This window comes from Stenella coeruleoalba (assembly GCF_951394435.1).
Source record: "Stenella coeruleoalba genome assembly, chromosome: 6".
Lineage (NCBI taxonomy): Eukaryota > Metazoa > Chordata > Mammalia > Artiodactyla > Delphinidae > Stenella > Stenella coeruleoalba.
In genome coordinates this window covers 102,379,757-102,392,551 of record NC_137151.1, presented here as the reverse complement: position 1 = coordinate 102,392,551, position 12,795 = coordinate 102,379,757, and the positions used below count along the sequence as shown (strand labels likewise).

At 38.8% G+C, this 12,795-nt stretch overlaps 1 protein-coding gene across 1 annotated transcript; it reads left to right on the top strand.

Annotated features, from left to right (window-relative positions):
• The first annotated feature begins 3,605 nt into the window (after positions 1-3,605).
• Positions 3,606-3,884, top strand: LOC307188156 (uncharacterized protein). The gene has a single exon (XM_079924915.1). The coding sequence runs from the start codon at positions 3,614-3,616 to the stop codon at positions 3,803-3,805; it is 192 nt and encodes a 63-aa protein (XP_079781041.1). The 5' UTR covers positions 3,606-3,613; the 3' UTR covers positions 3,806-3,884.
• The last annotated feature ends 8,911 nt before the right edge of the window (positions 3,885-12,795 follow it).

The following is a 12,795-nucleotide window of genomic DNA, read 5'->3' as shown; positions in this document are numbered from 1 at the left end:
TGGGAGAATGTGATTGGATCCAGGAGACTGAGAGTCAGTGGCAGGGATTGGAGTGTGATTCAATTCTGAATCTCTGAAGAAGATGTGGGCATGGAAATAAGTGTATGGAGATAGCATGCTAACTGCTGGGGCTTCTAGAACTGAAAATCTCTCTTGAGTTTAGCATGGAGCTGGCTGGTGCAGTCAGGAAAATACTTGTTTTCAAATGGAATGTGCAAGTCTGAACCAAGTGAAGGAGTCTAAAGAAGTTGCTTAATACCTGAAGACCAGAAGACCTGCTCACATTCTTGAACTATGTAAGCCCTGTGTTTCTTTATTTCCCCAAGAAAGCAAGAAGAGGCATGCCAAATGAATGATATTGGACTTCCCACTAATCATCATCGGTGGAAATTAAGCCACATTTTATCTTGATTAAAAAATATAATACTCTAGCATCTGATTATCTTGAAGAAATCGACTATCATTTTAAAATATGATTTTAAGCATGTGTTGTTTCCCATTAAATAAATTTCAGGTATCAGGTAAAACAAGCTGAAGAGGTATAGATGGAATAAAAGAATATTTTCCTTGCCTTTGAATCTTATAATGCTTAAGACTAGACCTGAAAGTTAATGTTCCTTAACTAATTTGGAGACCTTAACCAATTTTGGAGCTGATGGGGGCATAAAAGAGTGAATGACTTATAAAATGTCCCTATTTTCTAGCAGCATGCGTGTGGGGGGGGGAGGTAAAGATTCACTCTATATTTGATTATTTTCCTTAAAGATTTTAAATAAAAACATATATATATATATATATATATGTAATCAAGATAGTTCTTATGTAAGTAAAAAGAAGATCAAATTCATATAAATATGCAGAGACAATGATATCAGAAATTCTGAACTAAATGATCACTATGGTTAAACACTAAATTTAGCTCTGAGCTCCTTGACAGTGAAGGGAAGAAGACAAGAGAAACAAAGATGCCAGTTCAATGAATAAAGATTTTTGGTGTTGTTCCTCCCTGAAATTATTGATTGGAACCAAATTATCTATTGAGATAAATAGTTTTGTACCTTAAATTTGAAGGTGATTATGTAAAGAAGAGAGGGTAATATAATAAATATATACCCTAAAGCAGTTAAATATATGGACATGTTTTATAGTTTCCTAAATCAACCTTCAAATAAATTATCCTAGATAAAATATCAAAGTAGTATAGTCATATTTAGATATTATTTTTACATAGCATCTTTCCCTTGAAAAGCCTACAGTGATGTTTTTATTATTCATTTAAACTTCTTAGATTAGAACTTAAAAGTGTCTCCCATACTGGGTTCCCAATTCTGACAGTACACATCTTTATTCTTCTTTAGTTTAATGTCTGCACTACAGTGGATATGTCTCATTTACTTACTATTATTGTTATTATTAGATAGCACTCACTGTTAAGTACTTTATGAATAGCTAGTTCTCAATTCTTTTTCCTTTTATCCCTAAAAATAATTTTATATTTCCCCTCCCTTTGCCATGTTTAATATGAATAGCAACATCCCCCTTATGAATCTACTCCACTGCTTTTAAGACTGGATTCAAAGTAGCCTCTTCATGTAAGCTTCCTTGATTTGCCACAAATCCTTTAAATTCACAATTGTTTAGCCCTATATACGTATTCTCCTTACAAATTGTTTTGCATGTTTGATAAACACATAAGTGTGTTTGTGCACAAACTGGCCCCCTGCATTGAGGGCAAGAGGAGACCAAATAAAGAGGCAGACAATTCCAGATTGGGAGGTGGCAGCTCTAATAAGCAAGGGAACTTACACATGAGGTTTGCCTTGGGCAGCCTCAACACTGAGTAGATATCTGCACCTTTCCACCAGAATCTTAGAAGTTTACATAGAGACCTTAGCTAGGTTCAGTCACATATACTACTCATATGATCTCAACAGCACATTGTTCTATCAAAGCTCTGTCCTTAAAAAAGGCTATGACCATGGGAACAGTGAATGGAACATACATTCCAAGGATGGGAGGAGGTAAAAAGCCTCAGAACGCCTGAATCTAACTGGAGGGTCAACACTCTCAATGACCTCCTCCAACAAAGGTCCTAATAGTAAAAACCACATGTGCATTTCTTGTGAACCCTGTTTCCCAGGTCTTTTCAAAACAGAAGACATCCAACATATGTTTGTTGATTAAAACTTACATCAAGGAATTTTAACATATGCAGTGCAGTGCTGGACCTGACTCTTATGAGCTGGCCAAAGTGCATTAATTGCGAGCCTCCATTCGCAGCTCACGTTCGGTGACAGTATGGTGGTAGGTTAAAATCAGTTGCAGTGGGAGGATTTACAGCACAGATATGGGCAAACTCAACAAATCAGGGTTTCTTTATTTGGAAATCTGGATGGTAGACATTTGTCATCGTAACACTGTTTCTTAGGTACTTTTCCCTTGGACTAGGCAGGGGAAAAGGCATATTTAGTGGATAAAGGTAAAACCATTCCCTCGCATATAGTAATTCTGTCATTTTCCTTAGCATCCTATAATATTTGATAATCACCAAACAAGATGGAGGCTGTGTTGTAAATATGAATGAGGAAAAGGGCAATGGAGATGAAGCCTGTGATAACCGATATTAAAGGAATGACGAAAAGTGTTCTTGTAGCATATTCATTCTGGTATATCATCCGTGTGCCTCAATGCTGGCATGATTAAATAAACCCTTAGGCAAGCAACAGACAGTCCTCTCCTCATATGCCTCTTCTCCCACCAGCTGTCAGTGCCTGCTCTTTGCTTCAGGGTACAGAAGGAAAGAGAGCACACATGGAAAAGAAATACATCTTTCTGCTCTTCTGAGCACTTGGTCATGAAAACCGAGGCAGTCATTACTGCTGTTCACTCACTATTTCTGGCTTCTCACCATTCCACTTCATGTTAGGATTGCATTTCCCTGTCCCTTTGTGATTAGGAGTAAGCAAGGCAACCCCCATGTGACAAGTTCTGGTCAATGAGTTAGGAAAAGAAGCATATTTTACTTCCTTGTTAGCACACATAATTATGAATATGGTACTCTCTAAAGACTTCTATCCCTCTGACAAAGTTCAAGATGGTGGACCTTCCATTACCCTGGATCCCTGAGGGGTTTGATGGGTGCAGTCCCTCTGCTGACTTGAGTGAGAATACAACTTTGTTATGTTTGTTACTGATATTTCATGATAGTTTGTTACTGTCCCATAATCTAGCTTATTCTGATCTGTACTCTTGGCTAAAGATCTACTGTATACACAAAGATGCCAAGTTCAAGCACTGCTCTCTCTCAGTAGTTCTGTTCAAGAGAAAAATGCTCAGTCCATGAAGAAACAAGCAATTAGTGAAGATAACCTTGTGATAGATAAAATTATGACTCCCACTCACTCATGCATGAAACTTTAAAATTACCTATTGTAGGAATTTGGTATTCTATTGTGAAAAGCCTCTCCTCCTAGTATTTACAGAGTTACAAAAAAGTCCAATATTTTTTACAGATAAAATGTAATACATTATTTGACTTCAGAAAATTAAATATACAGAAATAGCTTTGATATAAATAACTAGGGGGGTAGCTCTCCACCGCCAGGCTGGGGAGATGCTGCGTCCAGGGTGGCGGTGGCTTTGCCTCAGACTGTGCAGCCTCTTGCTGGGACGGGTGGAGTCGCCGCACCCCGTGGAGCCGCCGGAGCGGAGCCGACAGTACGCGGTGCTGCGTCTGCAGAACCTGGTGTTGATGGGAACCATTTTCAGCATCCTGCTGGTGACCGTGATCCTTACGGCATTTTGAGTCTACAAGCCCGTTTGATGCCAGTGACGGCCAAGCAAGCCCTCCCATGAGCATTTGGGAACAGAATAAGTCGTGTTGCACGTGGGTCAGTGGAGAAGTTGGAATCAGAACTTTACTACTTGGAAGTGATCTTTGGTCTGGACAGTTGGTAAATGCTGAACGATTTAGAAAAGACATCTAGCCATTATCTTATCCTAACACTGTAATGCAAGTATTTGGCCACTTGAGCCTGCTTCTCAGTGTTCTTTTTATATCTGGCTGTACTTGTTGAAAGTAAGACCTGAAGCTCCAAGGTTCAGTGTAAAGATGGAGTGTTCACGAGAAATAAAACATGACTTTGTGAGTGATGCAAAAGCCACACTGGAAAGGAATAATCATTAATGCTTGAAAATATTAAGAAGAGTAAGACAACATGTAGACATTCCCTACTTAAGAACCATTTGGTCACAACGGGTTAAGAATCACAAATGTTTTTATCCTGAGTTGGCCTAGATGCTCCGTTTGCAAAGCATTGTCAGCTGTGGGGAACACAGACTGCCACTCCTCCTCTTCAAGGAGCTCTGCACTCAGATGCCCGCGCTGAAGTCAGTGTCACACCAGCTAGGCCTGTGACCACGGGCACCCTTGGGCTGGGAGGCACTGGGGGTGGCTGGAAGTGTTAGCACTTGGCTCATCTGAAGAAGAATTGGTCCCATTCAAACATGTTGATCTCCTTGTCCTGCACTTGTCTTCCCAGCCCTTGGCCTGGAAGTCAGGGCAGCTTTTCTGATTCGGAATCTGAAAGAGACTCAGCAGGAGCTCTTTTCTGCCCTGGGTGGGGAGGGCGCAACAGAAGTGCGTGTTCACTGTGGCAGGTGGGTGTGTGTTTACACAATTTAATTTCAACTTTGAAAATGCTGCTATTCATTTGCACTGTTGGTGAACTGGAGTTTTCCCCCATTAAAAAAATTCCTTATTACATACAGTATTTATTTTATTATAAGGGTGCTAGGTTTAACTTTGGTATTAAAGTAAAATACTTATCTTGGGCTTCCCTGGTGGCGCAGTGGTTGAGAGTTTGCCTGCCGGTGCAGGGGACACGGGTTCGTGCCCCGGTCTGGGAAGATACCACATGCCGCAGAGCGGCTGGGCCCGTGAGCCATGGCCGCTGAGCCTGCGCGTCCGGATCCTGTGTTCCGCAACGGGAGAGGTCACAGCAGTGAGAGGCCCGCATATCGCAAAAAAAAAAACACAAAAAAAAAGAAGAAAAATGCTTATCTTGTTTGTGCTCCATTCAAGCACAGCACTGATTTTTTTTCTTTTCTTTTTTTTTTAACAACCCGCACTTAATGTGAAATACTGATGTGGGATATGGTAACAGACTTAAGGATTTTGTTTGTAACCCTAACACTGAGCCACTAAAACGTGCTTTTGAGCAAAATGTCCATTAAAACTAAAGTCTTAAAAATAAAATAAAATAAAATAACTAGAACAAACAGTATCCCCCATCTCTCAAATAAAACTGTAGAGTGAAATTTTGGTTTCAGTTTCACTTCCAGTGACTTGACCATTTCATTTCATAAAGGTAAATATGAGATAATATAAACTAAGTGGAAATGTGTGAGGAAATTAACAATTACATTCATAATAAAAAAGGAGTAAAGGGAAATCTTTATTCACTTTTGTAGACGAAGCATCTTTATATACTAATTTATTTTATGGTAACATATATTTTCTCTGTTGATTTGGTAATAGATAGGCTCCAAATTTGGGAAGTATCTTGATAAAACACGGATTTTTTTTTTTTTTTAAATATAACCCCAGTAGGTAAATGACAATTTCAGTTCTGTATGAAAGTATCTAGACCTGGCAAATTTTCCAAAAGTCCAAATATTTGGTCTTCTGCAGCTCTGTTGTAAACACAAATGAACAAGACTGTTCTGATTGCATTCAATGGATATGAGGGCTTAGAGATTTCAGCAAGCAGAGTACATTTTTAAAAAGGGAATTATTTTCCAAGTGCTTTATAAAAACTCAAACCGGTTAAATTGTCTTAAATTATGCAGTTTATAACTGATTTTGAGACATCACGTAAGCTTTTATTCTCAAAAACTCTAGTGTCAGCCTCTAAAAACATAGCTTAAAAAAATTCACAAGTTAATAGCTAACAGCCCCCTAGAGTAAAAAAAGGATAAAAAGTATATACACGGGTAAAACAGTTTAAGGACCCTTGGCTACAACTCTTAGGTTTGAGAAAAACTTAATTAAGAAAATGACAAAATTGTTAAATAATAATAGTTTCTGCTTCTAGGCCCCTGACTAGAGGGAGTTCCCAGAATTTGACAGATTTTTTTAGTTAAAAAACTACTGAGCATTGTAAAGCAACTACACTCCAATAAGAATTAAAAAAAAAAAAAAAAACTACTGTGAATTATATCAAGGGCAACAATTATTTAGTTTAGTTTAAATAAACCTATGTACTTGATAGAACCGTGTGTGTGTGTGTGCGTATGTATGTGTGTATGTGCATATGTATGTGTGTCTATACATAAATTTATTTTATAGTTACAAATGTATGTAGATGATAGATAAGTTGATCTGCCCACGAAGACTTGATTGTCTATACATAGAAGACTTTTTTAAGGGTAGATACTTTTATTCTCATTTTATATGAAAGAAAACAGAGACAAAGAAATAATATTCACCTAAGATTAAGCAATGAAGTAAATGGCAGTACCTGGGGTTGAATTAAAATCTTCTGTCTGCAAAGTAGAATGGGGGCTGTCAGGAGCTGGGGGGGTGGGCGGTGGTTAATTAGGAGTTATTGGTTAACAGGTGCAGAATTTTGGTTTTGCAAGATGAAAAGAATCCTGGAGGAGTATAGTGACGATGGTTGCACAACAATGTGGATGCACTTAATGCCATTGAACTGTAGACTTAAAAATGATTAAAATGGTAATGTTATGTTCTGTATATTTCAAGACAACTTAAATAAATACAAAAATAGACACACAACACACAGGTCTTCTTTCTCAGTTCCAATGATTCACTGTATTCTACAGAGAACCACTAACAGTTTTATTTTGCATATGATTCCAAGGCATCTAAATAGAAAAGTAAGTGATTGTCTTGCCCATGTGCCCCCCATGCATGGGGACAGCACTTTGCTCTTGTATTTGGTGGTCATAACCAGATCCGGGTACACACACAGCTTGATGGGCTAGGCAGCCTTAGGGAGCACTGAGTTCCTATCTGCATGCTATCTCTACATTTCCTTTTTTTACCGAGATATGGAATGGAAATACATGTACTTTGTGTTGACATTATTGTCAGGTTAATAAAGATGACAAGTGAAGGGGTAGAAGGAGAAAGGCATGCATCCCTAATTTAACATGATGACATACCAGTCCCCCCTCCTTGATGCATAGACCATGACAGCTGAAGGGAGATGTTGATATCATTTAGTCCATTCCAAAGGAAACCTCTGAGTTCTGTAATTAAATGTATTTGGAGAAATACCTGCATAATTTACCCACCTCTCATCTCTTGAAGATTCATATTAAAAAAGAGATTATCAAGGGCTTCCCTGGTGGTGCAGTGGTTAAGAATCCACCTGGCGGGCTTCCCTGGTGGCGCAGTGGTTGAGAGTCCGCCTGCCGATGCAGGGGATGCGGGTTCGTGCCCCGGTCCGGGAAGATCCCACATGCCGCGGAGCGGCTGGGCCCGTGAGCCATGGCCGCTGAGCCTGCGCGTCCGGAGCCTGTGCTCCGCAACGGGAGAGGCCACAACAGTGAGAGGCCCGAGTACCGCAAAAAATAAAAAATAAAAAAATAATAATAACAAATGTATATAGTGTAAAAAGTGCAAGCCTCCCTTGAATTATATAGCCCACTGCCACTAAGGTAGAAAGTTCTGTTAGCAGCTTGGTGTGAAATTTTTCATTCTGTTTTCTTGCTTTTAAAAATGTACATTAAAAAAAAAATGTACATTAAGACATACGCTTTTTGTTTTTAATACGTTTTTATATTTTAATGTATTTTATACATATTATACATATTTTATGTTTTCTGCAACTTATTTCTTATTTTGAAATAATTACAGATTCACAGGAAGTTGTAAACAACCTACTTTTTACACTCAATAATATGATCAGAGATTTTTCCATAAAATATATAAAATTCTACCTTATCCTTATAACTGCTGAATACTGGTTAATAGTGTGAATTGGCTACGATGTACTTAATTGTTCTGATGGTTATTTAGATGGTTTTCAATCCTTCATATGAGAAAGGCCTGAGGAATACCCCTCCAGGTAGAATGAACCTTTAGGTAATTGGATACCTTGAGTTGGTGAAGGGTATGGAACAGCCTAGGAACTAAGAGAAGAGACTGGAGAGTGAAATGTTGCAAGGGGCAGAGTGGCAAGAAGAGAAGGGAAGTTTAGGCAGGGGACAGATCACTCAGAGCCTTGAAGATCATGGTCACAAATTAAATCTTATTCTAAGGGCAATGGGAAACCATTAAAGAGTTTTAAGCAGTAGCATAACACAACCTCCCATAAATATTTTTAAAACATAGTTTGAGTGTAGAAAATGGATAGGGGGAGGCAAGAGTAAAGGAGGAAATAGTTATTAAGAAACTATTCTCGTGGACCAAACAATAGATAATGGTTTGGACTCAAGTGGTAGCAGTGGAGACATGGAAAAATTGGACATATATGTTTTGAAGGCACAGCTGGTATAAGTAAATGAAATATGAAGGGCCAGGAAAGGGAAAGGTTAAGAATTATTTACAAATTTCTAACATTAGTAATGGGTGGCAATGGTGACATTTATTTGAATATGGAAACGGTGGGGATAATTAGATTGGGTAGAGTGCGAATGAAATGGATGTGTCTTGTTTTCAGTGTGCAAATTTGGAATTTCCTCTGACATTCAAATAGGCAAGTTAGAGATATAAATTTAGAGCTCAGAAAAAAGTCTGGATAAGAAATATAAATCTGTGAGTCACCAGCCTATAAGTGATTTTGAAAGTCATAGAAATGAATGAGATCACCTAGCCAGAAGTGTAGTAGGAAAAGAAAAAGCAGCTGAGGACAAAGCTTAGAGGAACTTTATCCTGAATAGTCAAGTAGAGAAAACTGAAGAAAAAGCAAGGTGGCAGGAAAGGAAAAATAAGAGAGCATGTTATTCCTAAAGCAGAGAGAAGTGTTTCAAGGAGGAAATAGTCATCTGTGTGGATCATTGCTGAAAATCTAGCAAGGTGATATCAGAAAAGCATCCTTTGGATTCGTATGCCAGTTATCTCAACAGTAATGTTAGTTGAGATACGGTTTTGGAAGCCAGTATTAAAGTAGGGTAAGAGAAAATTAGAAATAAAGAAGTGGAAATTGTGCATGTGTGTGTGTGAGAGAGAGAGATTTTAAAAAAGAGTCTAGAAATGGCATTGTACTGGAGGGGCTGAAGGGGCATGTTTTTTTGTTTCTGTTTTTGTTTTTTTTAAACAAGGAAATGTATCAGAGCATGCATTGATGATGATAGGAATAGTATAGAGTGAGAAGGGGTAGGGATTAATGTTGCAGGAAAGTGGGACGATATCTGGAGAAGTAAAGTCAATTAGTAAGTGACTAAGTAGGATGCTCGTATATCTTGGTTTCCCAGGAATTGTTCTAGTTTCCATTTGCTGAACTGGAGTTATTACTGATAACCCCTCCCCACTCCCACAACACAACTGGAGAAATCAGGCTCCTCTGTTATGCAGGAGAAATGGGTGCAGAAGCGGGTCAGACCACAGATGAGGGAAGGTGGGAAGATGAGAATATCCCAATCATAAGACATAAAAAATCTGAATTTGCAGTCTGATGGCTAAGGATCTTCCCTTCACAACTTCCCACCCTGTGGAAACCTGTGGACTCTATGTATTCACAATTTGAAAGCCAGTGGAAGCAAGCAAAACGCCGGCCACTAAATTCATTGATTATGGTGACCAGAGAAAACTTATTACTGTCTGTACTCTCTGGCCCTGGTGATATTTCCAAACATTGTGGTAGAAAAAGTCAAACACTTCTAGAGAAATAAGTACTCCAATGATTCTGTTGCTTTGTAGTCTCCCAGGAGTAATCTTTTATTTTTTATTTTTTATTTTTTTTGCGGTACGCGGGCCTCTCACTGCCGTGGCCTGCCCCGTTGTGGAGCACAGGCTCCGGACGTGCAGGCCCAGTGGCCATGGCTCACGGGCCCAGCCGCTCCGCGGCATGTGGGATCTTCCCGGACCAGGCCACGAACCCGTGTCCCCTGCATCAGCAGGCGGACTCTCAACCACTGCACCACCAGGGAAGCCCAGGAGTAATCTTCAGTGCTGATCAGATCTATATTCTGGAGTTCGAATATGTTTTCCCACATACTATGTCACAGTAGTTATTCTGAGTGAGTCATCATATGTCCTTGAATCTATAGTCAGAGCAAACATGTGACTCATTTGAGCTTTTGTCAGTATGTTGCTGTTAATGTATAGTTAGTGTAGAGGGTACTCTTCCTGTATTAGCTTATCCCCCTTGGCAAGACTTCCTTACATATGATATAGAGATAAAACTCTATTAATTGCTGCTACTTTAATTTTTGTAATATGCAGTGATATTGGTACACTAAGTAGAGCCTTTTCCAATCCATTATAAATAATAAAGGTGCTTCATGAGATATATTACTGGGCCACTTCATGAGGAATTCTGTCCACAAAGCATTCTCTCAACATGTCATCCAAAAGATCTTCAAATTACAATGTTGAGACATTATGGTTCAGTTCTATAGTGCAAGCAGATTTATCTTTTCCAGGCTGTTGTTCCCATTAATGAAAGGTAAATCTCTAAACCACAGCTGAGGACTTGAAAAAGCAGAATTTCAAAATTCTGTAAGTTGTCTCAAGGTGGAAAGCTAAAGCAAAGGAAAGCTAAAACAAGTTATCAGGACACCTTGATAAGATATGTTCCAGTTATCTATTGCTGTGTAATAAAAACACCCCATAATATAGTGGGTTATAGTGACAATTGATTATTATCTCTCATAGTTCTTGGTGTTGACTCAGGTGGTTCTTGGTGTTGACTCAGGTGGTTCTCATGTTTGGCCTCTGATGCAGTAACTCTCACATAGCCAGATCTGGAGGTGACTGAAGTCTTGACTGGGCAGCTTATCCAAGACACTCTCATGATGTACCAATTTATTGACTCAGTTCCAAATTCTCCCTTTTTGTCTGCTCTGTGAAATTGGATCTGGGTCCTTTCAATATATACATATTTTTTGTATGCCAGGTGGAATGAAAGCTTAGTCAGCAGAAGTCACCGGAGAGACATTGAAGGAGGAAAGGATTTTGCTTCCAGGTCCTGTGTGCTTATTTACTGGGCTCCTGCAGCGCATGGAGGTCCGCAGCACCCAGCAGAATCAGCTTCATCCAGCACACATCTTGGGTAATTTTATAGTAGAAGTATTTTCAGCAGGACATCTCCCTGTGATCACTTTTCCCTGATTCCCTAGAGGACAGACTTCTGGCAATTTCCAGAAATTCTCTGTTATTCAACTGTGTGCCTTCTCTAATGAGGTCTGTATCTCAGCCCAGGCCAGGGACAGGGCTGCGGAAGGGGAAGCCAGCTCTATTTTGGGCACACCATCCCAATCCTAGTGGCAACGATTATTACATATCACATTATATAATACATCTGCTACTGTATCATGTGTTGTAACTGTTGTAGTCCTATATTCTTTGTATTTTCTTTGTTTTGTACTATAAGTCCATCCCTTATTACTCCAATTTGTTATAGTTACTAACTCTTTATATTAAACTTTCCCTGTTCAAATAATTGTATGGTTTGTCTCTTTTGATTGAATCCATCCTGATACACATGACCACAATTGATGCTGGTTTGTTTTCTTTTTCTTTTTTAAAGCTGAGGGTTCAGCTGGGGCTTCCAAAGACGCCCAGCACATGTATCTCCATGTGATTTGGGCTTCTCATGACATGGTGACTGGGCTCCAATAGAGAGTGTTCTGGGAGATCCAGGCGGTATATGCACACCTTCTTAGGACTCAGCCTGAGAAGTTCAGGATTATCACTCAGGAATCCTAGTAGTCAAGCCAATCAGTAAGATGAGTTTCATCACATTATCATAGTTTCAAAGGTAGGAAAGCAGCAAAGAATTTGTAGTCACTTTATTTGTATCTACCATTCCATATGAGATTACATATGGTAGATATCTTTACACAGAGACATCAAGTTAATAAAATAGTTCATTTGTTATTTTTCTTTCATTCATTTTTATTCTGATTCATTCATTTTTTCAATAATTTTTATCAAGTATCTTCTCCAGGCTCAGATCTGGAGAGATCTTTCCTGATGTATTAATGCATTATGAGACCTGATGCACCCTCAGTGAGCTTTCAAGATTGTTGGGTGGGTAAAAGTCTTGCCTAATTAGATCTAAAAATAATAAAGGGTACCAGAAAGTGTTAAATTGAATGCAATAAAGTGACAGATGCATAAACTTGCAGTGAGATGAAGAACAGATCCCAGAAATCCTGACTTGCAACCCAGCGCTTGATTTACCAAAACAAAACAAAACAAAAAATACAGTGTCTAATTGAAAAGAAAAGGTCTGGTCACTGAAATATTTCAGGATGGACATCCATCATTTCTGCATGTCACAACCATGTCAAGAAGTCCCAAGAGAAATTATTTCTATGGAAACATTGATTTTCTTTCCTTCATTAAAAAATCGTGTTATCTCAATCAACAAATAAAAGAACTCTTGTGATTAGAAGATTCTCTTGTATACAACTGGCACCCAAACCATGTCCATTTTTATCAGCCATATTTTATTGACTTTATCATTTTCAACTCAAAAGCCTGAAGGGAGTAAGAATCACTATACTGGAGCTCATCAATTTTAGAAACGTAGGAAAAGCTAGCTGCAAACGATACCAAAGACAGACTTCCAAGCATCAACAGGCATATTTTTAAGTAAC